The 27,863-nt window shown below is 33.9% G+C and overlaps 2 protein-coding genes across 2 annotated transcripts in view; one reads left to right on the top strand and one right to left on the bottom strand.

The window, feature by feature from the left end:
• LOC128998340 (pleckstrin homology domain-containing family M member 1) overlaps window positions 1-7,427 on the top strand; it is a 42,252-nt gene extending 34,825 nt beyond the window's left edge. The window contains exons 9-10 of the mRNA XM_054424442.1: window positions 2,555-2,725; window positions 6,161-7,427. Of these exons, the coding sequence (XP_054280417.1) occupies window positions 2,555-2,725; window positions 6,161-6,289 (300 nt within the window). The 3' untranslated portion in view covers window positions 6,290-7,427. The remainder of the gene's footprint in view (window positions 1-2,554; window positions 2,726-6,160) is intronic.
• A 3,676-nt stretch (window positions 7,428-11,103) lies between these two features.
• LOC128998875 (peptidoglycan recognition protein 1-like) lies at window positions 11,104-17,228 on the bottom strand. Its single transcript, XM_054425232.1, has 4 exons — window positions 17,048-17,228; window positions 16,227-16,431; window positions 14,062-14,189; window positions 11,104-11,462 (listed from the first exon to the last, which is right to left on the bottom strand). Exons 1-4 carry the CDS (start codon window positions 17,226-17,228, stop codon window positions 11,104-11,106), a joined length of 873 nt encoding a protein of 290 aa, XP_054281207.1.
• Window positions 17,229-27,863: the final 10,635 nt, after the last annotated feature.

The raw sequence follows: 27,863 nt of genomic DNA, 5'->3' as shown, positions 1-27,863 counted from the left end.
TGCTTTAACCGACCTTGCTTTGAGAGCAGTTCGGTTTAACCGCCGCTCGCTTTCTAGGAATCTCGGCATTTCCGCTCCCACACTGGGCGATGAGAACTGAACCATACGCTTATCTCCACAGGATATGACTAAGAATAAGTTATTTTGTATTGATCACAAAAAATATAGCATAGCCTATTGTCAGTTTGTCATCATCGTTCGTAGCTCGAACACATCTGATCTGAGTTGTTACCTGTCTTGTAACAAAATGGTTGCTTGTATCTTTAATTTCGACAAAAGGTTCTGTACTGTATTACGATGGATTTGGAAAGCATCAATTAATACATTACAGTACTAAAGTTATTAAAATAGGAATTTTATTGACTCTTGCCTAGTATTATAATATATTCCACTGAAAGTAGGCCTATTTGACTTAACCGAACTTTGTGTTTATTTGTGACTTTTATATCAATACGAAAAAGGAGATAAGAGTAGTTTATTTTATAAATAATGCAAGTATGACTTCAAAATAATTATTATATAATTCCAAATGAATAGCACTTGATTATGATATGATTTTAGGGATTGCCCATTTTAACCGACCTTTTGAGCTATCCGACCTAGGTCCGGTCCCATTAGAGTCGGTTAAGAGGGGGTCTACTGTATTGGTTAAACTGTAATGGGCCAAATATTTAGAGGGGTAAAATAACTTTATTTGTAATTACAAACAGTTATCTCAAACTGTTTGTTATTATCACGTCACTACCACATAAGTTAAACAGCTAGACGTTGGCTGCTGTGAAGGCCTAGTCGCGGCACTAAACTGGCATTGTACATAACCTCTAAATCCAAGACCGCAGACGACGTCAGTGTCAGTGTTTGGTTGTTTGACTCCGTCTGTGACAGGCTCCGGGAGGAAAAAGGAGGACGGGTCACCTTTTTGAGTGATTTTGCCGCTTGGATGAGCGTCTCACCCGGAGTCTCGGCTTTTTTTTTTTTTTTTGTAAATTGCTGGCCCATCGGCGGGTGACTTTATTGTCGTCTCGAATTGTGAGGTTGGTGAAGAGAGAAGAGTAAAGAGTTGGTCATTCCCGTCTCGGCTATTCGTTCGTTCGTTTTGAAGTGATTTTGTTTGACTCGTTCTTCGTTGTTTTGATAAATTCTTGCAAGTAACGTTTCGCAAGCTCTGAAAGCTTGAGTTTAAATTTACAGTTTTGTTGTGAACGTGTAGGTACATCGTTTATATTTTATTCGTCGTTTGGAGAGTGGAGCAACAACACTTTTGTTGCATAATTTTAAATTTAACTTACTTTACCAGTTTTAGTTGGCAAAACTTTGCTGAAACTTGAAGGCTAGGCCTGCCTCTTGGATCTCAAAATTATTTTAATGCCCACTATCTGTATAGCAAGTTTTGAAGCTCTATCTTTATTACTTTTTGAAATATTTAACCGTCCCGGAACTTTTTTTCCACCCTATATATGAATACAAGCATTCATCAGGACATTCATCAAGCATACACAGTAGGTTTGCGAATCCATCAACCTAATGAGGCGCGCAACATTTTTAATCTATGTATGAAGGGCTCTTACGGGGCTCTTATACATTATGAGCCCTTGGAGCCTAGCTGTGCCAACACGTAAAACAATTACAAAATTACAAGGATCAATAATTCTGATCTCATAGTGCCCTAAATTTTTCAACTACATTCCCTTTGGATATTAAAAAAAAAATATTTTGAGATGGTAAATAACCGGTCAGCAACTGTAAATGTTCACGGTTATTTACCGTGAAATTAGTATTGCTCTTATGGCGTGCAAATTCCAGATGGCTGCCAGCTTCCGAGGACTCCGTTGGAAAACAATTATAAAACTATAGAGATAATTTCTGATCCCTAAGTGTTCTAGATATTTAAATTACGACCACTTTGGTATAAATAACTTCTCGATCAGCATTGTACATGTTATTAAATTTACGGAAAGTAAATAAAAGAAACATCTTATAACACTTCAACTATATGTTTACGCTTATACTGTTACTCACAAGACGGTAAATATACATAAAAGATGGTAAGTGGTGATCGATTTTGATTGGACACTCTAATAATCATCAAACCCAACAGGCGAATGACGATACTTACTTTGTAATTCGCCTATTGGGTCTGATGATGATTGGAGTGTCCAATCAAAATTGATCACCACTTACCATCTTGTATTTATATTTAATTTACTCTCTTGTGAGTTGTTGCGTAAATATATAGTTTAAGTGTTATAAGACGTTTCTTTTATTTACTTTCTGCACATTAGTGTTTAAAAATATTTTGGGATAGTATATAACTCTTTAGCAGCTGTTTGAAATTAATCCAAGATAGCAACGAACCTCCTATCCAGAAGGCTCCGGCCCGCCTCTTCTGGTATAATAAGATGGCGATATAAGAGTCAATTGCTGGTTTCGAGATCTCATCCAGTGTCCACTGGTCAGTTAGAGTCACTTCTGCAAGGATGTGTTAATTCATCATTTCCTCTTCTATATAGGCCTAAGTTAAGATGGCGATATAAGAGTCAATTGCTGGTTTCAGGATCTCATCCAAGTATCTACTGGTCAGTTAGAGTCACTTCTGCAAGGATGTATTGAATCATCTCGTACCCATGTAATGTCCTGCTCACACTGCTCACTAAGAGGCTACATCTGCGAAATATGCAATAATCCAAAAATCATCTTCCCATTCGATCTTGACACTACTTATCGAGTAAGTATTAATTGTAAGTTTGTCATATCTTCATATTAAAGACTTTTAAGTTTTTGTTCAGTTGTTCATCTTTTAGCAGCCAACAAATGTTATGGACTTTGTCTCTAATACTGTCGATGGTAGGGAGGGTGCTATTATCCCTTCAAGTGCCTTGAACGGGCGAAACAATTTTATTTGAGGTTTGCCAGGCCTACATGTGGTGTTGCTTCTAGGAATGTCGATCATTTTTTCACATAAATGCAGATGTTTAGGAAAATGGTCATAGAAAAATACTTATTTATTAACATTTTTGGCCTAATTTTTTTTTTTTGGAAATTATTAGATTGTGCATTTTAAAATACTAATTTTAGATGGGGTTTAATGAGTTAAAATCAAATATTTTCATGGACAAGACAGACATATGGTACAGTTTATTCTCTTGTTCAAAGTTTGAGTTAAAATAACACAATTTATAATTATTCATTGACATTCAATTTTACATTCATTTTAACCCATTGGAGATTTATCACGGAATGGTTCCGTGATCGGCTGAATAGGCCCAAACACCTTATCACGGAACCGTTTGGTGATGACGACATAGCATTATTATTGATTTTGTCAATTATTAATTGTTGCGTAGTTACTAAGTTTTATGTATTGAAATATTTCTAAAGAGTTATAGTTTAAATAAAAACTTATTATTTAAGAATAAACTTAAAGTAATATTAAGTAGAAAACAAGTAACAAAAAGTGTAAAAATATTACATCATTGAAAGTTGTTATTACGGAACAGCTGACGTGTTTTATTTGTTATAAGTCTACAGTTTTACAATAGAATCGTTTTCTTATTCTCTCTGTCATATTAGACTTTGACAAAGGATATTATTTTTATTTGTACGGTTGACAATATCGTGCAACAGATGTAATGTGATTGTTTACATTCTTGATGTTCAGACGTTTGTGTTTGTTTGTGTTCGTAAATTCAGTGGTGATAATTCATTATAACTTAGTTACACGTTTATTATTATGTTTTAAAAATGGGGGGGGGGCATGCAAATATTGCATATTCTCGAGTGAGATTGACAAACTTTAGTGCGAAAATTACAGTGAAAGTGACGGCGAATTGGGCGGCGTAGGCCTATCGGCGTAGGCCTATCGGCGTAGCCTAGAGGGTAGACAGTAGCTGTAAAACATAGACTATTGTAGATATAATTATAAATTAAAAATTTTATGTAGGGAATTGAATAAAGTAAGGGAAAAGCAAGAAATAGTTTTAAAAAATATTTATACTAAATTCTTTGACATTGCTTTTGAAAAATATAGAAATTCTTTTTTTCTTTTTGAAAGATTTTAAAAATTATTATTATTATAATTTTTTTACTTGAATCATGTTTATTACAATAGGAAATTTAATTTGGATTAATTTACTTACAACATTGACGCAACGGCACTCAATAGGGTTATTGTGAGGAATGGAGCAGAGTTAGACTGGATCCTTATGGTGTTCTACTTTCAACCAGGAAGAGTACACACCAAGTTCCTGAAGAGGGGGTACGGACTACCCGAGTACAGTGGCGGTAGGGTGTTGGGCATTAAAAATAATCTTAAAAATAAAATACTATAAATGTAGCTAAAACTATATTAAAATTGCACAAATGAGAAATCAACATAGGTAGGTTAACAGCTTGACTAACTCAAAATGTATAGTAGTGTTGTCATTTTTGAATAAATGAAAATGATGGCTAGTGAAGCTGTGATTCATTGGTTGATTGTGTAAAATGTACTGAAAATGTAGAATCAGCAGATAGATATTCGATTTGTTTAATCTACAATAGAAAAAAAATGTCAAAACAAACTAATAGTCCAGGCAAATTAGATCAAATATAGGGAGTGCTCCCCAAAAAATCGTCTAAAGCTGGAAAGTGTTTTAATACCTTTTGGGGGTCCCAAATAAGAGTCCTGTGAGTTTGCAACGGATTCTGACGTCTGAGTAAGTTTTGGGAGTCGAAAAACTATGAAAATTTTGCACTTTTTTAAGTTTTTCGCTTATAATTCCTAAATAACGAATCCTACGGAAAATGTTGTTCGAAGGTCTCTTTTAGTACATTAAATTCTGCGTCGATTAGTGTTAAATACGTCAAAATCGGCTGAGCCGTTTAGCCGCTGTAGCTTTTTAAAGTTAGGTCATTTTCATCAACATGGCCAAAAAGTTGATTATTTGACCAGTTTTCGGCTTACAACTCCTAATCGAAGCTTGCTATACAAAAATGCACCTGTAGGTAGTTTGGAAAACACAAAATTCTACGTAATATGTTTTTTACCAATCAATAATGGTAATTGATTGATACCTACTTTGTATGGTCGCCATTTCATTGAAAATAATATTAAAGTTAAAGTTGGAAAATTTTACTAAAATTAATATTTAATATTAATATTTTAATCCATGGTTAGGAATTGAGTTAAGTTACAGTTGAACCCCTGATATCCGACCATGACAGGACCAGGCCATGGTCGGAACAGCCAAAATGTAGGATATTGGGAGGAGCATATCTTGCAGTCTCAGTGACACCCGTAATCGTTTCCCACGATCGCGGCAACACCCGTGAGGATATTCTGCGGTTACGGGAACATCGGTAATCGAATTCTGCGATCGCGACAACATCCGTAAGAATATCTTGCTGTGGTCATTTGCCGTGATTATGGAAACACCCGTGATCGGCCACATTAGGTCGGATATCCCTAGGAGTTGCTTATGCAGATGTCGGAAATGAGGGGTTCTGCTGTATGTCAAGTGTAGTACATGATTCCTGAGCCCATCTGAAAATAGCCGTTATTGTCAGAAGAGTGTAAACACCATTAGCCAAGTTGTATTAGAATTTAAATGAATACCATAAATGTTGTTAAAATATGTGTATAAGAAAAACAATTCAATTTTAATTTAACTTTTTAAATTCTACAAGATATAAGAAAATGCCAACCATACTCCCTGGGGTACAAAAGTTGACATCGAATTAAACACATTGAATCAAATCAATATTTTTATGTTAATACTGTTAAAAATAGGGGTCTGTGGATCTCCGATATTTTCAGGTTGGGTCAGGCTAACAGTTGGCCCAAAGGATCTGATTAGGCAAGTCAAGTATGTTAGCAAGTATGTTTTGGACCAAGCCTGGGTCAAGTCAAGCAGAGAAGAGCTTTTATTTTGCGATCACAGTAAGATAAGAGATAAAAAATTGACTATTTTTATTTTTCCACGATTGCGGGTGATGTTCACAGTTTCAATGTGACCACAGAAGATTTTAACTGCAATATAGGGGAGATGATGTACTATATTGTATAAGCTGACTGTAGTGTTACGATTCCCAAGTTTATATTACCCAAAGTATAATAATCTGACTTGCAGACCCCTAGTTAAATATATTAAATGAGGGTTAATAATTAATTTTGATTTTTTAGTGCAAAAACTGCAATGCTGTATATCACTCCGAGTGCCTTAGAGCGGGCCAGCTTTGCCCCAAATGTCTACGGATACAACAAAGATTGACCTCTCAAAACGACCTTAACCCTCCTGTAGATCCACTCTGACCCCCTTCTATGGACTTCTCTCTCTATATGTAGTAATTATTTTTAGTTTGTTAAATCATTTTTTGAATAGTTTATCATTGTTATAATGTATTTATCGTAATGTTTATTTTAATTGATTATCACAATTTTACCATGGACTTAGTCAGTATCAATTTTAAGGAGTCTAATTGTAGCTGTATAAAGTGTACAAAAGGTATTTGTCTCAAGGATCAGTCAAGTTAGTGACTAGTGTGTGTGTGTGTGTGTGTGAGAGAGAGAGAGAGAGAAAGACGGAGGGATAAATATGTGAGAATGTACCATTTGGGGTGTGTAACAGCTTGTTCATTTCATCAGCTTGTAATTCATTGTTTATTTGTTTCAATTAAATATCAGCCCTTTTTTAAATTAATGTGTAGTATTAATATTTTTAAAATGATTTTATTATACAGGGTGTTTCCAAATTGTCTGGACATATTTTGTGAACTTGTTCCTTGGGTTAAGATAAACATAAATGCCGTATAAGTTAGATTTCTGTTTTGTCAGTCTGTTTGTGATTTTTAAGAATTATTTTATATCTTACGCATTTTTCAAGATAGAAACTTCAAAATTAGTATAAATGTGTATTTTAGTAGGTAAAAAGAGCTTACAAAGTTGACAAGCAACCGAGTTATCAGTTTTCTTTTACATTCGGTTACACTTAATAGGATCCAATCCATAATGTTTATTATGATTGTTATTTTATAGAGCCGTATGGTAGTCCTATTAAATTGCTTAACCGAATGTAGAAAAAAAAACTAATAACTCAGTTGTTTGTCATCTGATTTTAACAAACAAGGTCTCATTTGATTTGGATTTAAATTTTCTATCTTTTTTATCTGAAAAACAATTTTCTTAATATTTACAGTTTTCATGAAATTTGGCATTACAGATTTTAAATGGCTGCCATATTGAAACGGCTTGAGATATAGGAACGAAACTTTGTACGCTCTATTTACCTACTAAAATACACATTTATACCAATTTTGAAATTTGTATCTTGAAAAATGCCTAAGATATTAAATAGTTCTTAAAAATCACAAATAGACTGACAAACATAAATCTAGGCATTTTAGACCCATACTTATATGTCATTTTATGTTTGTCTTAGCCCAAGGAACAAGTCCACAAAATATGTCCAGACAATTTGGAAACACCCTGTATACTTTAATAAATATACATTACATTTAATTACATTACATTACATTACATTGCCTACATTTGATTTTAAAAGCACAATCAGCTTCAAGGCATTGTCCCTTTATCTTTCTTAAGGCTGTCCTTAATTAATCTAATAAATAGAACAAGCAAGTCAGCCTTAAATTAAATCAAATCGATAAATAAATATAAAAGTAATAAGAATAAAAAGCAGGACATCATCTGAGGCCGGGACCTCTCTCATAAAAAATGTTTTATTGTAATTGCAATTGTCACAAACATTTTTAATTATTACCGTATTGAAAACTATTATTTTACGTTGTCTTACCTTAAGAGTCTCATAAATAAAGAAGAGCGTGAGGAAGAAAGGGAGGGTTTTAAAGTCCCAGTAATTGTAGACCTCCAACACCTGATAGCTTAGGAATCAAACAGGATAGTCAGCAGGATGTGGTGAATCATGTTTACATTAAATCACAAATCCTACTGGATATAAAACATGATATGATATTTCTTAAACCATTGCAAATAATGCAAATACGTACCATACCTTAAAATCTACTTTTTGAAGCAAACATACATTTTTTTCTAGATAATTAAAATGGAGTCGGAAGGGAATCTTAAATGAGAGGATTTTGGAGGACAAGGAGTGACAACTATTTATTGAGCACAAGTTCTTGATTTTAACTTGCCACTGTTTTCGCTAGGATGAACGTTTTGAGGTCAGGTTTGTTTCACTATGTTCTCCTAATAGACACCTGTAATTTAATATACTACTCAATCTATGCTCTTATTTTAGATTTCCTCCTTGTAAATAGTTCCCAGTATGATGAAAAAATATATTTTCGCTTCACAAAATAAAATTTAAGGTATGATATATGAGCATAATTTGTTGCATTATTGGCAATGGTTCAAAAATTAAAATGCCTTTCCCAGAAATTTTTAGGACCCTATTATCTCTTGTGTTGTATATAATGTAAAAACACAAAGTTCAAGCTACTTGCATTTTGTATATTTACAGTGACAGAATTTTAATTTAGTTTGACTGAATACTTGTTGATTTAGATAAAATCATTGTGAAATAATGCATTATTTTAATAACCTAATGTATAAATCTTTTGTTTCAACTTTGTAAATTTACCCTACACTTTATTTAAATAAAATATAAATTTAGAATCCCACACAGTTTTTTTGTTACGTGTAAAAGATTGTCTATATTTATTTTTCAAAAGGTTAAAAAGCTTTTGAATGTCTGTATATGTTAGTTTTTTTTTGTGCTCATGAAACTGAATTAACTTTTAAAACATTTTTGTAACATTAAAAACTGTCCTTAAAGATCAAAATATAAATATATGTATGCAATCAGTGGCGGATCCAGAGGGGTGGCGAAGAGGGCGACCGCCCCCCCCTCGGGCATACATATACATATATTTTTTACTGCATGTAATACAGTAGTGCATACAAATTGCGTAAAATAATTTGTCACACTAATAAAGAAATAGTATAAAACTGCCATTTTGGAGACTTGGTTTATATAATTTTTTTTGGGGGGGGCACCCCCGAACCCCCCAAACTCCCTGGTTCGCCCCCCCCCCCTTTGTGACTGTTCTAGATCCGCCACTGTATGCAATACAATTGAATGTGTTAATACAAGATTATTTAAGTTAATAAAACACATTGAGCTTGTGGAACTGTAATTAATTTTTTAGATATGTGTATCGTCGAGAGTTAATGTTAAAGGTAATATTCGGTATTAAAGATGAATATATTTTTCTATTGTTGCTTCTATTGTGATATTTAGAATAGTTTGTATTTTTAACATGATTTGAATTTGTGATTGTTTACAAAAAGAGTGTTACTTTGTCCATATCAATTTTAAATAGGTGATTTTAATGTTTTATTCAAAGATGAAACTAGACTAATAATTATTGTTTCGTGATTAAATTGATTTGTCCTATTATATAAATATTTGATGCCATGGAATTTGTTAATATTTGATCAGTAATAAAAGCCTAAGTGATAAATTGTATTTCAATTAATCCTTTAACAATCCTCTATGTTAACCTGCTTAGAAAAGATGAATAGCTATTTTTTTTTTTATATTTAAGATGTCACAACAATTATTTTGAGCTACCCTTCTATTTTTTAAAGCTTTAGTTGGAGACATTGTGTGTCCTAACCACTATTGTTTAACCTTGAACATTAAGAACAGTAACAGTTTAAATTTTCTCACTAAGAATCTATATGGAAATTAGAACGATGAGTTGATTAAAATAGCCCTGCCACAGCAAACCTGCAGACTAAGCAAATTTCCATTTACCTGGCTGGATTTCTACAAAAAATTAGTACTTACGTTTGCTGCTGCAGGGGAGATAATAAGGTGTGTTTTTTTTTGCAAATTTCCCTTATAGGAAATAAGCTATAATTGAAATATTGATATCTTAGTATGCAATAAACAAATTTGCCAAATGTTATTAAAATATGTCCATAAAAAAGCAAATTAAAATGATTTATTAATTCAATTCTCCATAACATGGGAATTTTTAATTTACTATTATTTAACTACTATGCATGCTTACTTAATTATTATTTAATTGCATTTGTAATGTAGTGTTATTGTAAATTATGTCATCTTGTATTTGCTGATGACTATTGCAAAAACAGTGTAACCGTGTAAAATAAATAAATGAAATTAATTAAAAATGGTTTGGAAAGAAATTGAAAAATTTTATGTTTCAAGGGTCAAAAATGGAAAAAAACAAATTTTTACCCCATAAAACTTCCCATAAATCCCCGTTCCCATAGTTCAATCATGCTGATTCGCAAACTCGTTTGAATAGATGTAGGTTTACAGGTTTATACTGTACTGTAAATATTAGTTTATTAATTCTTAAAAGTAAATTTTATTTGACAAGATCAATCCAGACATCTGGTCAACGATCGCCAGTTGGTAATGGTATACGAAATTTCATCAAAACCCGATCATTTTTGCTTGAGTTATCAAGCTAACTGACATGTACAAATATGAATTTGAATGGATGGTGTTTTTAGCCTCTGGGGACCTCAAAACAAAAAAGGAAATCAGTCCAGGTCCAGGTCTTACCATGGGACCTACAGTAATACAGTAGCTTATTCCCTATTAGGGAAATTCGTTAAAATGGTTTGATTTCTCGAAGAATTAAATAAAAGCCTCAAAGGCATGTTATTTTTACATTTATTGATATACCCTAGTTTAATATAGCACTGAAAGTATTCTATCATATCTCCTGTATATTTAGTTAAAACATCCATTTAATAATTAAAAACTAAATCAGCCAAAGAACCTTTAAAGGGGTAACAGTTAAACCTATATCCTATAGTTTATAAAATGTACTGGAAATTAAACACTTAACAGTTCTGAATCTTTCTTTGGGATCCCTAAGCCCACCATACAAACCCTTTTGAAAGTTCATGTTGATACTACCAAACTGTGGTAGTTTGAATGTGTTTTGTGATTGTAACATAATGCTATCTTGTGCTATATACAGAGGTGCCATCTTTACTGTAGTAAAATCAATGACCAATGTTTGAAAATGTTTATTTAAAAACTAATTGAGTTATTAAAAAACGTAGTACAGAAATAATAGTTCATGTTTTATTATATGTTAAAATTTGAGTAAGTCGTCAACTGTGGTGACTTTCTTGGACTTTTTTCTGGTCTTCCCTTGCTGACTTGCCCCACGGCCACTACTTGCTTGGATTCCACCCATTGCTCCTCTACCACTGAATGCTCCCCTCCCACTAAAAGCTCCCCCCCTTCCCCTTCCTCTACCTCTACCTCTTCCTCTTCCTTTGCTCCTTTGACTTATTGGTGGTATAGACTTCTGGAACTCGATATAATCATCTCGTGGTTCTACATCACTGAGTCCGATGAATTCAAAGTCTTCGCTAACAACGTTTTCTGAAACACCGTGACGAACCAAGTCTATTGCTTTTTCAAGCATTTTCATCGGGAGAGGACGGACTGAAACATATATAGTGCTGAGATGATTTTAGTTAACAATTATTTTCATGATAAAAATTATAAAAACCAATATTTGTAATTTTAAGTAATGTATATTAAAGATATATCAAGCATCTGCAAAGACTATACTACATAATTCTTTTAATTAAATATAAGTCTGGCTAGATATAAGAACTAACCAATTTCTAGTTTTAAGGGTGTAGCATAGAGCACAAGGGCCTAGATTTTTTAGGATTTTTTGAGAGGATAGCAGGCTTACCTGAATGGGAAAGAGTCCAAACTGGCACAGGAAACACAAAATAAAACTTTACACTATATACACAAAACATTAGAATATTTCACTGTCACTGACAGCATTTTCAACTAAGGAAGAGAGAGTTTTTTTCTAGATGTCCTGGCCAGTGAGTTGTTGAGTTAGTGTTGCCAATAGTATGAATTCAAAAAACACAGTTTCAGTTTATCTTATATGCACTATATATATATGAATGAATATGTAAGCCTGCTAGTTGGAGTATCCAACCCAACTAGCAGGCTTACATATTCATTCATATATACAGGGTGTTCATTTGAAAACTTTCCATATCTGTTGTGTGCAAAGGTAAGGCTTTTAACACTTGTTTGTTCTCATTTCCCCCTAATTTGGACATGCCAAATCCAATAAAATTATTTTCAATTTCGAAAAATGCCCCAAAAGGGCCCAATTTGGGGGGTAGGGGTGCTTTTTGAGAAATTTTCAAATGTAAACATGGGTTGTGTGATACATCAATTTAAAGGTCTAATCACACTGACTATTTTGGTGCAATAAAAATGTAATTATCTTTAACCGTATTTACAGGGTGGGTCAAAACGTTTTTAAAAAGGACTTTGAAGTTAAGTGCCGTATTACCCAAACTACTGAACGGAACAGCGCCAAATTTCTTTCCAAGCTTATTCTTGATCTACTCTTTAAGATAACTTGTAATAAGGGCATTTTCCATGTTATCTTCTAATTTTTAAAAAATCTCAAATTTTAAGAATAAAAGAAAGGTGAAAACTCAAAATTCTTAAATTGCAAGGTATGACAAATTTCATACCACGTGAAAGGTCCTTTTTAAACAAACATTTTACGTATTTAAGTTTTCTTTCTATCTCTTACCGTTTAAAAATTGCAGTAGAAAAACTGAATTTTCCATAGTAATATTGTAACTAGTTTTCTAATAAAACAGCCAAAATTCGTCTCTAGACACATTTAATGGTGCATTAACTGAAGGAAACAATTCATAATTATTGATACCCTGATTGACAAACAAGTCGTTACGTTTTAATTTGTGAAAAACAAGTCTTATAGCTGATGAGGACAACCTACATGTGGGCTGCTTCCTGTAGTACCATTGACTAGTCAACGGTGTACTAATTTCAAAAAGTACTATTTTCTGTAGCATCTAATCGAATATGGTGTACACTTAAAAAAAATAGACTTTATTTTTACTTATTGGGCAGAACAAAAGTGTTTCAGGAAAACTGCAAAGTGTTTAACAATAGATATCCAGGTAAGACCTTAAGTCATAAAGCTGTAAATGATTTGGTTAAGAAATTTCTGAAACTGGCTCAGTTCCCAATGAGAAAAAAACAGGATGAAGGGTCCAAGATGAACTGACACAAGTAAAAGTTGTTTGATCAATTTGTAATTAATCATAATACATCGTTGAGCAAAGTACAATGTGTTTTGTTAGAAAACTAGTTATAATTTTACCATAGAAAATTCAGTTTTTCTACTGCAATTTTTAAACGGTAAGAGATAGAAAGAAAACTTAAATATGTAAAATGTTTGTTAAAAAAGGACCTTTCACGTGGTATGAAATTTGTTATACCTTGCTATTTAAGAATTTTGAGTTTTCACCTTTCTTTTATTCTTAAAATTTGAGATTTTTAAAAAATTAGAAGATAACATGGAAAATGCCCTTATTACAAGTTATCTTAAAGAGTAGATCAAGAATAAGCTTGGAAAGAAATTTGGCGCTGTTCCGTTCAGTAGTTCGGGTAATACGGCACTTAACTTCAAAGTCCTTTTTAAAAACGTTTTGACCCACCCTGTAAATACGGTTAAAGATAATTACATTTTTATTGCACCAAAATAGTCGGGGTGATTAGACCTTTAAATTGATGTATCACACAACCCATGTTTACATTTGAAAATTTCTCAAAAAGCACCCCTACCCCCCCAATTGGGCCCTTTTGGGGCATTTTTCGAAATTGAAAATAATTTTATTGGATTTGGCATGTCCAAATTAGGGGGAAATGAGAACAAACAAGTGTTAAAAGCCTTACCTTTGCACACAACAGATATGGAAAGTTTTCAAATGAACACCCTGTATATAGTGCATATAAGATAAACTGAAACTGTGTTTTTTGAATTCATACTATTGGCAACACTGACTCAACAACTCACTGGCCAGGACATCTAGAAAAAAACTCTCTCTTCCTTAGTTGAAAATTCTGTCAGTGACAGTGAAATATTCTAATGTTTTGTGTATATAGTGTAAAGTTTTATTTTGTGTTTCCTGTGCCAGTTTGGGCAATTTCTAGTTTTGTTTATTTTAAAGAGTTTTATTATACTGACCTCTGTAATCTCCGATAAACGCAATGTCCAACCTATAGTTAACCAGCTCAGGATATCGCAAACTTAGATCAGGTTTATCTATCCACCCCCTCGCCTCATAGACCCTCAAGTCTGCACCAATCAGGAAACTGAGACACATGAATTAGGAATTAAAATTGGCACAGTCTCATTACATGGTTTTACTCGTATTAGAAAGGTCTCTACAAGTTTTCATGAAATTTCCCATTGAAATTATTAAATGGTCCCTATTCCAAACTTAATAAATTAACACGTTGACTGCTGAAAACAACGTACAGGCGCTCCCCAGTGGCGGGCGAAGCCCCGCCATGCAACCAAATCAGCGAACGCAATTGGCATTCAAATATTTCAGTCTGACAAATCACAAAAGAGCAGTGGTGACTGTGCTGCGTTACCCCGAGAGTGGATGTAGTTCACTGAAACACCCAAAGGTAGCAGCACTGCACGGATCCGTATCCAGTGTCTTTGTAATGTGGGTTGAAGAGAAAAAATCCCCGAAACCGGGACAAAAGCATTGCCAGACAGGATTTTACGGGAAATTTTAGTACCAACCTACACCAAAGTAAAGCTCGCATTCTAAGCTGGCAGTCTGGCAACGATTATAACATCTCCGTCTGAGGCTAAGCTCACACTGACTCAATATATTTCTGTTGGTCTGGTGCCGACTTTTGTCGGCGCGCGCCACATTGAAGTGCTAGCGACGCCGACTAAAGTCGGCGTTAGCAGTCAACGTGTTAAAATAAAAACTATTATGTAGAACTATTATGTTCTGTTGTAAAGTTTCTTAGCAATCTTTAAAGGAATTGACCATTCTTTGGGAAACAAACTGGTTAACAACTGATTCAATACATACAAACAATAAACAATACCCCCGCCGTAGAAAACCTACAGACTAAGCAAATTTCCATTTACCTGGATAGATTTCTACTAGAATATTCCCTTAAAATTTTCAGATTTATTTTGTATTTAAATAACATCAATTTTAATGAGCACTTAGGATTGCTGACACAGGGAAGGTAATAAGGAGTGTTTTTATTGGAATATTGTTAGCTTAGTAGGAAATATAAAAATCCCCTAGTTTGATAAAAATATATTCATAATCAACCAAACTACAACAGTTTAATTGTTCTCCATAAGAATAACATGAGACTTTAAATTGACAGTTTTTTTTAATTTCCCCTGTAAACCATTGGATATACAACTACGCTTCAGTATATTCAATTATTTGTTTTTTAAGCTCTACAAAATGGTTTAGAAAGAATTCGCTATTTTTTTAGGGTAAAAATAGAAGAAACTAATTATTATCCCATAAAACCCCCTGAAAAATCCTGTTCCCATAATTTGATCATGCTGGTTCGCAAACTCATTCAAATAAATGTAGGTTTACACATTTGTAGCAAATATAATCAAAATCCAAAAATTTTTGCTTGAGTTATCAAAAAACTGTGGGTTATAAATTAATTTAAACGGATAACATTTTTGGTCTCTGGAGACATCAAAACAAAATACCCCCGCTGCAGTAAACCTGCAGACTAAGCGAATTTCAATTTACCTGGCTGGATTTCTACTAAAATATTCCCTGAAAATTGTCAGATTTATTTCCTATTTAAATAACATAATTTTAATGAGTACCTAGGTTTTCTACTACAGGGTAGGTATTCAGGTGTGTTTTTAATTGAAATGTTGATAGCTTAGTATGAAATAAACAAAATTGCCAAATTTTATTAAAATATCAGGGGGGGGGCTGTATACACTTGTAAGTGTATACAACAAGATTGGATTAAAGATTTGCAAAATAGGCTACAGTAGCTTAAAGTTCCCTTTTGATTTACAATGACCTATCTATGAAAACCTGTTTATTTACACAGCTGAGCTATGTGTGTTATGACCCCCCTCTCTGGGACCGCTTTTGGCATTTATATTTTTCCAATAATGAGCTTGACCCTTTGATGTTAGTACGTTTTGTTGTTGTTGTTGGTCTTTTTTACTTCATGTGAGATTAGGAATGATCAAACCATAATATTTCTTGCTCTTTGGAGTGTTTCTGGTTTATAAAAAAATGGTGCATTTAAGGTATATTGTCATTTGATCTCACAAAACAACTTATCATTTAGGAATAGTAATGGTTACTGTTTCCTTCTACTCACTTGTAACCAATATCTGCCAGAAATCTTTCTTCCAAGTGAATTTTCTGGATCTCTCTCATTCTTGAAGAGCATTCCTCCAAGCTTTTGCATGATTCTACTCCACTGTTGTATGACAGGGATATGTAGTACAGTGGGGCTTCTATGCCTATCATTTCATCTGGTCTGTTAGGTGGTAGTGCACCCCACTGACTTCTTGAGATTATTTCTGTAAAGGCAAGAAACATTCACTGTTAAAAGTAGTTATCACTGTAATTTGTAGTAGTGAGTAACAGAATATACATTGTATGTTCCATCAATCAATTAATTCTTTGAAATATTAACACACAGGTTGTATTTAAGCTGGAATGACCTGTGACTAGAGAGTGGAGCGAGATGATATTTGAGTAGCTTTGTTACTGACTTAGCCAGTTATCAATATATTTTTTACTATTATGTCCATGACAATTTAGAGTAAAATGTAGAAACAAACGATACGTCAAAATCCGTTATATTTCCCCATCAGTCTTAATGTTTATACTGACTCCTTTTACAAGAATAAACAAATTGTTATGCTTGTAATTAAATAATTTATAAACACTTTGCTTGGTTACCAATTAATTTTTAATTTGTGATAGTTGTATGGGAATGGGAGAGAATTAGACATGCTCCACCATGCTCTTTGTGCGTGGGTTGATGTTGTCGACGTGCCGTGCCGCATCACGCTGCACCGCATTCTGTGTATTTGTGCCCTTTAGTAGAGTGAAGGTTAAAATTGTTAAAAAAAGTGCTGAAATAGAGAAAACCCCTGCCCCTGAAATTAATTTGTATTGGTACTGACTAACCAAAACAGTTGTCATCATCGGTGCTGCTGAGGCTGTAGTAATCATCAGATGACGATGAACTTTCAACCCGTGTTGAGGTGGATGTGGTCCTTGGGTCAGAGGTGATGTAGGATGAAGTAGATTTGTCTCCGAACTCTGTGTCATAGTTAAGCATTTGTTGCTCATATTCAGAGTCAAGCATTTTGGCGGTAAAATCTGTAATAATTGTAAAAATGTGAAAGCTTCTCAGCACCTTATATTCTTAAAAAAAATCAACTAGGTTAATTTTGAATATTTTTTAAGACATAATCAATCTCTTTATGATAATAAATTCAAATGTTTATTACTTAAATGTTTATACAAAAAATGTTTTAAATCATCAAATAATATGTCTACTGAGACATTTTTTAAATAATAACAATTACGAGGGCTATCCATAAATTAAGGTCTCCACTGAGCCAGGTAAGCTGTTTCAAATACCATACATAGATAAATTCATGATGTCAGTCCAACGTAAATTCATTTGTTATGAAAATATCTACATACCTTTGATTAACAATTTTAAAGTATTTACCAGATTATAGTAAAAATGAAGAAAATGTTTAATTACGATAAATAAAACATCTATAAAACATATATCTGATAGGAAAAAGCAATTTAGGTTATTTCATTAAAGAATTTCATCCACCTTCGTAGAATTTACCTTAACTTATAGCTTTTATAAAAACACATTTTGCTTATTTTCATTTAATGGTGACAATAATTACCAATTATTATTACTTATAATTACGAATTATTAGTAAAAGCAAGTTTTTTAATTTCATGTTCTAGTTTAGTTAATAGTTGACAACATTCAATGTACATTAATATGTGCATTATGAATAAAGATTATTTTGCTTAGACTTTGAATACCTGTACAAACATCACTCGTAGTGAATAAAAATAATATTTTCAAACATTTTAATAGTATGACTATCTTTTTGACCAACTGTCAGAGACAATCCAAGCTGTAAAAAACCTGTTATTAATGTACTTACATTCATTTGTTTTAAAGTTAAGTGCCAAGTACTGAGGGTATCAGTAATCCAACATGTATGAATGATCACTTATATTAACTAGTTAAATTTTTTTACAATTGCATAATACATAATAAAACATCAGCTTATAGATTAACTGGACAACAGTATTTTTACTAGATTATCAAGGGCATCTGTAAAAATAAAAAGATCTCCCCTACCAGTAACAGTGATAAGAGGGGGGAGGATGGGTGGATGTCAGGCAAAGACCTTTCTGTAAGCATTCCATTACTGACTCACAACATACTAAGTTTTATTAGTTTTGTTTCAACTACTGATGTAGACATTTCTTTGTAGAATTTCATATTTCACCTAATCTAGTGCTTTCACGCAGACCACGACTCACGAGGAATATTTGATGCAACACGCATGACTGCAGACAATGTTTTTGACCTAGTTTAGTAGAGAATTTCTATTGATCGGTCAAGTGTCATTTTATCTGTTGTAAACTACTTTTTTAGCGCTCTTACTGTTTTTGTAACAAATTTTTGTCATAAAAGCGTATGGTAATACTCATATAAATATTGTTATGATATCAGATGTGATGTGTGCCAGTTTATCTTTCATTCAACATTTCAAAATCCCAAAGTTATACCTACAACCTCATTATGAACAATAATACTGTGCTGCTGTGTTACATTACTGTTATCTTTCCTACACATCATCTTGATAATAACAAACTGAAATGGCAACTTATTGCAAAACTAACAATCTTTGGTGTCCCTGCAATTATGTCAGCTTGAACAACTAAAGTAGAAAATAGAAGTTAAATAGTAGTACACTATAATGAGAGGCATATTAACTAAGTAAGCAACTGGCTGAAGCTGGTCCATCTAGATCTAGATGGAATGTGTGCTTCTGCTTCCAAAGTCAATGTTATGAGGAAGATGTTTCAATTATGATAAAACTATACAGTGGAAGACCAAATCAAGGTCTGTCCCAGGGGGGGACAAGGGGGTCGTGTCCCCCCCTCTGAAGATAAATCTACTTTCTATCTTTTTTTATGGGTAAACTATTATGTATTAAAGGGGAAATTTAAAACAAGTTTTATTACAAATCGTTCAACCAAATTCATTGTGGAATTTACACTTGTGGTGAACAGAAGCAATGAATATAAACCCTACCTTCAAACTCGGGATCGTTTGAGTCTGACTATTTTTCTGTTTATTTTTATTTTTTTGGAAAACATTTTCTGTTTGCCATGCTCATCGGCACCAGTTGAAGGGGTATTTTTGCAAATCAATAATGCTTGGGAAAAAGATGGGACCTTGATGTGAGAGTCCATTACAAAAATATCAATTCAATTAATCATTTAACAAGTTTTTAAACTGAGTGTATTGTATTTTCTCAGTATTCTTGCATTGTTATAGCCATGTTTTCATGAAATTCCACAAGTCTCAATAATGTAAAAACTTCACATTTTGCATGTTTATTAAAAAAAAAAAAAATGTCTTGAACCTTAAATAATAAACTGTTTGGTGTGTACATACTAGGTTAATTTATTTTTGTATGTGTAAAATGATTTTAAAAGATGCTCATTTAAGCAATTAATTTTCAAATTTTTCTTTGGACCCCTTTTTACAAAGGGTGTTCCCCCTCCAAAAAATAGGTCTAGAAATTCAGTCTCCTTAAGTTGGTAAGGTAGGACTATTTATTTAGTAAAACTTTGGAATGCATTAATTGTTTTTAAATAGGGTTCTAGTTTTAGATATTTGAAGTAAGTCTGTAATCTATTGAACAGTCATTCAAACTAAGTGGCAAACATTTTCAGCAAATGATACATAAAGATATTACAAAATCTGACCTTGATTCTAGGTTGTGAACAATCTATATTCTCATGTAATAGTTAATCCAACTGGGTGTTATTTACAGTTATGCCTCTAAACAACATAGAACTAACCACATTGGTGTGTTTACACTGTTTATCCGTAAATTTAATTGTTGTATAATTGATAAACCTACAACTTATACTAAAGCAACTGATCCAAACGAACGTTATCATCAATCGTTGAACTGATATACTGTTATCACAAAACACCATAAATTCCCTTACATATCTGCTAAAGGTTGTTGTTATTGAAAACAAACTTTTGGTTTTGTGACAATACTTATAAATCTATAAGTACAGACTTAAATAATAAATAAAAAGCCTTTTATTACACATTTCCATTTATTGCATTTCCAAACAACTTTTATTTTAAGCCAATGCACAGAAAAAAAAGATAAATTCAAATAAGCATTTCACTCATTAGATAACATGCCAGTAAAGTTGTCTGTTTTTCTTACTGGAATAAGAACATGTCTTGAGGCCAGAGGATAGGTCGTTATACAGCTTTGGACCAAAGAAAGAAAAGCTTCTCCTTTCAAACTCAAGCCTCACTCTAGGAAAGTGAAGCAGAGGATTTCTATGGCAGGTTCTGTACTAAAAGACCCCCTCCCAGAAGGTGGGCCTCTGTATGACAAGAGCCTTGTTCACGTTATGATCCTGCAATCAGTTTCCATCGTAGACATCCTTGCTATAGCTCTGTATGGAGTGACATGTTAAAATTGTCTTAGATAGAAAATAAAACAAACTGCAGAGCTCTGCGATTTTGTATTTAGTACATGTATTCTCCAGATGTGCTATTTCCGTAAGCGAAGAGACAGTAGGTGAATACTCAGAATACTGATATGACTAGTGCCTACACCAGGCGCAGCTTTGCAATATTCTGGCAGCATACTTCTGTCACTGAATCTATGTCATACTTGTTCCTATTACTGTGGAACCTCGATAAAAAGTCACCCTTGATAACAAGTGTAATTTTCAAAGCCTCTTAAATTTATTCAACCCCTTATCACATGTTATTGCAAACCTCGATAAGTAGTCAACCTTGACAACAAGTCATGTTAAACCGGCCCTATAAGGTTCTTGTTATTGAGGTTCTACTGTACTTATGTTGAAGTTTACTTAGTTTTCAGAAAATTATGAGGATTGTTTTTTAAGTAAAGTTAGTTTTTTAAGTAAGGACTGTTTTTACGTATCATGTCTAAGCTGCAATGAGACTCCTCGCCGATTACTGGCATAATTTGTGAACAGAATTACACCTTTTGAAGCTCTGTAGCTGACGTGTAGCCTTCGCTGTGTGTTTAAGATTTTTTTAAATCATAGAATCTCGCACCATGTGTGAGATAAGGTCAGTGTTACATCATTTGATTACAAGAAACATCAATGCTGACATATTAATCGCCAGATGACTGAAGGTTATGTCCTTAATGCAGTGAGTAAGGCTAAAGTGCGGAAATTGGTAAAAATGGGTGTAAAATGGCCGTGAAAACCTTTTTCCTTTGGGTTCTTCTGTGAGATGTCTGGGTACCCACCAAAAACACATTTTCTTCCAAAATGAAAATTTTCACAGCCATTTTTAAACTCCCTAGCCAATTTATCCACTTCTCCCTCAATGTATCTTACCTCTAATTGCATTAGGGCCATAAACTTCAGTCATCTGGGGATGAGTGTCAGCATCAGATAAATTATGTTTCTTGTGGTCAAAAACGTATCACTGACCTTATGACTCACACGGTGGGAGCTTCAATAACTTAAAAAAATTTAAAAACACACAGTGAATCGTGCACATTAGCTACAGAGCTGCAAAAAGGTGTCATTCTGTTCACAAAGAATGCCATTAAGCGACAAGGAGCCTTGTTTTGGTGTACACGTGAACTACGGAGCTATACACAAAAACAGCCCTTACTTAATAAACCACCCTTGTAACTTTGGGAAAGTAGGCTGTTTTCATGACTGTGTTGCATAACCTAAGTGCCGCACTAACATACTTACTTTATTGTTACTCTTATGACTTTGGCCTTGATGATGAATGCCCTCTGATGACTTTGAATAATGATAATGATGATGAGGAGGCCTGCCTTGACACCATGGCCACCAATCTGGATTCCTGGGACTACAAGGTGTCAATAGTGGTTGCTGACCACCTTGCTGTTGTAATGGAGGTGAACTTGGATGCTGCCCTGGTAAGCACCCAGTCTAATCATTCTTGGCATAAACTTAATAGTTTTTCAAAAAGAATTGTATAAAGTGAAAATATTCCCTTGCTTCAGAGAGAATTGGCCAATACGCCATGTCAAAATAACATGCTAAGCCAGGATCCAGGTCACACTTTTGATCAGTTTCTTGAAACACTTGTTTTTAATTTTAACACAGTCTTTCCCTGTAAGAGTTATCATAAGAAATCTTCTAGTGGCAGAAAACCAGACAATTATGAAGAAGGCCTACTAGATAAATCCTTGCATACACCAGATCTCAAAAGACATAGTTACTATGTAAAAGCCGTGCATGACTGATAAAAATCTGAAAATAGTAGTAGAAATAATGATAGGCTGTTCTCGTTCTATTTGAAGGCTAAAACGTCTTATAGGATCAAGGTGCAGGAAGCTAAGAAAAAAGCAAACATGAGTTACATTGAAGCGTGTCTGAAAATGCAAAGCTGCGTGGGTTAAGATCAATTCACCTACACCGGATGTACCAAGCTCTGTTAACAGCCCTGACGATTTTAATAACTTTTTCATCAGGTCAGTGGAGGAGATTGTGCAGTCGCTAACCGAGGACCCCAATGGAAAGGTGTGGAACTGTGACGGAACCAATGTAAGAAGAACCGCAGAATGCACGCTGAGTCAGTTCAATATGGTGAGTCCCAATCAAATAATTAATATAGTTAAAAATTTGAAGAACCCTGCCAGTCCCGACTACTGCGGTATTTCTTGCCATATCTTAAAATCAATTATACATCATATAATAGATCCACTCACAGAACTGATAAACCTATGCTTGGTCGGTGGTCTTCCCTGAGTGTCTGAAGATAGCTAGAACTGTCCCAATTCATAAAAAAAGAGATTTTAGTGTAATTTAAAACTACCGACCTATTTCTATATTGCCGGGGCTCTCTAAGATACTTGAGTCCATCATCAAATCTTAGTTGCTGGATTACTTTGAGGATAACTACCTCTCAACATGGATTTCGGAGGGATAGGTCAACTGTCAGTGCTCTGATATTCTTCATGGAGCATAAACAACACCTTTGAGTAGGGAGGGATTCTTGCCTTAACTATGTGTGACCTCAGTAAGGCATTTGTCTGTGTCAGCCACAAGATCGTGCTCAAGAAGCTGTCGGCCTATATGGAGTTAGTAGTGTTGCACTCCATATGCTTACTGATTACTTAGACAACCGTAAACAGATAGTTTCCTTAGATGGAGCTGTCTCTCAATGTAGGCCTGTGGACCATGGCGTCCCACAGGGAAGTATTCTTGGCCCTCTGCTCTTCATTATACACATAAATGACCTGGATCTGAATGGAAAGACTTCTTTTTCCGATGACTCAACCTTGGTAAACAGAGGATTAAGTGCTGAAGACACCAATGACGTCAGACGTCAGATGTCAGATGCCAATGAAACCTTCACCTCTGCTAAAAACTGGTTCCAGAGCAATAAGTTAAAACTGAATGAAGATAAAGACTCAACAAATTTTATCATCTCTTAAAAGAGAAATTCCAGAGGGGAACAATAAACCAGTCAAACTTCTAGGCTTCTGGTTGGATAACAGGCTTGATTGGAACTTTCATGTTGCCAAGGTCTGTGCAAAATTATCAAGAGTAATTTGTCTTCTGAGGAAATTAACAAAGGCGTTTACTGTGGATCACCTTTTGGGAATTTATCATGCCTTGTTCCACAGTCATTTGAACTATGGTCTTCTGTTGTGGGGACACTCAGCTGCCTGCAGTGATGCTCTTATTCTGCAGAAAAATACGCTAACAGTTATGGTTTCGAATCATGACCTTGAACACTGTAAACCTCTTTAAAAAAAATTCAGAATCTTCACAGTTTACCAGTATATTTTCACCAGTCTTCACCAGTATATTTTCAACTCTCTAAAATACATCAAACAGAATATCAATCTTTTTAACAACAGAACTACCATACACCAACATCAAACTCGTAAAGCACAAAATCTGGATTCTGGAAGTCCAAAGATGCAGGCTGAGTAAAACACAAAAATCTTTTCCAATTGCAGCCATAAAACTTTTCAACAGCCTCTCACAGCTGACGTGAAAAGCCTCCCAACTTCAAATTTCAAGAACCACATCAGACAGGAACTTTTAGAATGGCCAGTATACTCCCTGAATGATGCATAAGAAATCCTACTATTCACAGGAAAGAAATAGCCGAAAGGCATCTGACGCAGTCAATTCCACAAGCAGGGTCAGAAACAAAGACATCAAGTATCAAGTAAGTAAGTAAGAAAGATGCTATGAGGCATCATTCAAACCTTGAACCTTTGAAAACAGAAAAAATAGAGCTTATATAGTTTATACTTATAAGTAACTTTATTTTTACTGGAAAGAATAGTTGCTATTTTAAATTTGATAGTAAAACTGAAAAGTTTTTGAACATTTTGTAGCAAAAAATCTTAACTCTTACTTAGCCTTGCTTCCTAAACTATGGATTTTTAGACCAAAAACGGCTGAAGATGCTCTCAACAGCAACGCTTAAAAAAAAGCAAAAAAAATTGTTCACACGTTTTCTATATTTGCAGGCTTACACCTATATTTTTTGTCTGATTTGCATTGAGTTTTTTAGAGAAACCCCTTTTGAGGCAAACTCTTGAGTTGAATGTGCCAAATCCCCACCCTCCACTACTTCGCCATGCAATGTCACCCAAGTCACATATTTTGATTTCTCTGGCAAGATTTGCTCTGTATAGGTCAACCTACTGTTTGACAACTTGTTTATCTGTTGATAATTGATGACGAATAGACTTTTAATGGAACGCCAGTTGGAAGATTCTTCTAACTGCCCAACTATAGACTAGTAAAAATAGCTTAAAATTTACCTGTACCTAGAAGTAATTGTAATATAATTTCTATCAATGGATTCTTATGTAAAAATGGCTGAAAAAAACGATGGTGAAAAGTCTACCACTCTACGGAGGTGCGTTGGCCTTGTATGAAAGGTTTTTCAAAATGGCTACCGTAAATATTTATGTTTTAGCCAATAAGTCCTAAACTATTACAGGTAGCTTAAATAATTAAATGAGTAAATTTTAAAGAACCAAATTGCGCAACTTTTGGTATATAATAAGTTACAAGTCCTTACATTCTTAAAGAAAATAATGTAGTCAGTAAATTTTAATAGTTTATTGTTATTCAGAGAAATGTTGAGTTATGGATTTTAAGTTGGCAACAATGATTGTTTTGTACCAGCTGAGAGTTCTTATTGTTGTTGTTAATATTTCTACATGTTTCTAGTTTACTTTCATGTTCAGTAGTGATGTTTTTAATTCAATTTCAGTGCATTTTATGAAAAAAGCTAATTTGAACTAAGCAGCAAAAAAAACCTGTGATACAAATGAGAACTGTAAAAGTAGGATTGTTTTTAATTTCATGAATAATTTGTGATATTTTGCGAATACTTAATAATTATTTTTCTCTATTGTGTAGGTGAAGTGGTAGAGCATTGTGACTATGGTAGATGTGTAATAAATACTATTGCATACCGTAAATTTGAGGGAGGAAATTTTCTCAAACCGTGTCTTCTCACATTTCAAACGCAAAGATTGAGTATAACTGCAATAAGCATTTTATGTACTTATTTGCCAACCCCCACGAAGGACGGGTACTCTGCTAGTAGTATAATACTTATACTATATATATCACAAACGAGATTGTGTGGCAATGATATATTTTCAGTAAGAACGCAAAACTCGAGAACCATTTGGGCTGAAACTTTTCATAAGAGTAGGTAGTAATTTGGACAACACAAAAATGACTAATCATGTTTCGAAAATCCGATGTCCTGGGGCTCCACCCCATTGGCCATAAAAGTTTAGTGTTAATTCTTATTCCAATTTATTTATTTTCATGATTACCATGGAAACTATTTATTTTTCATGACCAAGCACATACAGTATTTAGATCAATTACCTCATAGGTACATTAAACGAGGGTCTGACTTAGGGGAGGTACGAATGAGGCATTTAGTTCAAAATTCCTCCGTGAACAGCGCTGTAGTAGAGAGAACTTTGGCAATGAAGGTTTACTAATAGCAAAAATAGTTCTGTTAATAAAATAAAATTATAAATGTCTCAAATTCAATTTTATTATTTTGTAATTATAAAATTAAACTATCATAACCTAACCGAACTAACCAAACTTGCTGATAAAGAAATAATATAACAAAAGTTTAGTAATCGGAAAAATAATTCTCTTTATTAAATAAAACTAGAATTTGCTCAATTAAAATTTTATAATGACTTAATAATAAAATTAAACTGTAATAACCGAACCAAACCAACCAAACTTGCTGATAATAAAAAAATCTTGGACAAAAAGTTAGTGCTACCAGCGGGATTCGAACCCGGGACCTACAGTATATCAGCCCGGCACGCTAATCACTAGACCACCGAAGCCGATGGCTGCGAACGTTTTGTTACGGTAATGGCGTTCCCTCAGCTAATAAGAAGCCCACAGCTGTCATCGTAGCCTCTTCTATACCTCCCCTGAGTAAATACCACTAAACGATATGTATACTTTAACTTCAGAAACCGCATTCGACTATCCTGAGAAGGATACACTGTAGCCTAATGGAAATCTTCCACGTCCTTAAGCTCTCTTCATAAGAAACATTACGTTTCTTGATAACCTCAGAAAATGCCCCTGCTGGAACTACGCTAGCTATAATACCCATGCAATGGAAAGTTCCATTACCATCAAGTCTAATTATATTGTGGCTAATGTTGTCAGCAGAATATTGAATAAAACACTCAGGAGATGTGGATTGTGATCAGGCATACTTGTACCTCTATGTGCAGCAGCAGAATGGGCGACCTGGCAGAGCTTATGTCACTAATTGGTGTGGTATAGATTTTCCATTTCGAAATTTTACTAAACATTGTTTGTGATAACATGCTTTCATAGCAGGCAAATCATACACATTTAGAAGCCGTATTTTGACTTTGACAGCCCATTCATCTTTACATTCGTTGCACTTTTCTAGCACTGATGTTCTTAAGTTTAGCGTCCGAGCTTTAAACCGTTCGTTTTATTCCTCTGTTTATATGTTAGGCTTAATTCAGCTGTGCACAACAAACAATTACTTTTGAAATCAAAATAGGTTTCACTAAAACGTGTCAAACGAGAACAACTGGTTTCATCCTCCCGCTTTCTGAATGAAGACTTTAAGTCAATAAACTGCGCTCTACATTTTTTATTAATTTTTTACCAAAAATTACATGGAATTCAGTAATTTTCAGTGTATTGCTTCAATTTCTTTTTGAGTGAGAGATAACACCTCACAACTGTCGTGTATAATTTGTTCACAAATAAAACCTGTTTCGATATTCATTTTTCTATTTTCAGTTGTCATACTAAGGGGGATTAACATCCCCATCGCAACACTAATTTCACTAAAATTAAATTAAAAACATCACTACTGAACATGAAAGTAAACTAGAAACATGTAGAAATATTAACAACAACAATAAGAACTCTAAGCTGGTACAAAACAATCATTGTTGCCAACTTAAAATCCATAACTCAACATTTCTCTGAATAACAATAAACTATTAAAATTTACTGACTACATTATTTTCTTTAAGTATGTAAGGACTTGTAACTTATTATATACCAAAAGTTGCGCAATTTGATTCTTTAAAATTTACTCATTTACTTATTTAAGCTACCTGTAATAGTTTAGGACTTATTGGCTAAAAAC

This window comes from Macrosteles quadrilineatus, unplaced genomic scaffold (genome assembly GCF_028750875.1).
Source record: "Macrosteles quadrilineatus isolate MER2022 unplaced genomic scaffold, UCM_ALF_1.0 Scaffold_7__1_contigs__length_78375512, whole genome shotgun sequence".
Lineage (NCBI taxonomy): Eukaryota > Metazoa > Arthropoda > Insecta > Hemiptera > Cicadellidae > Macrosteles > Macrosteles quadrilineatus.
This window is presented reverse-complemented; position numbering and strand designations above follow the sequence as displayed.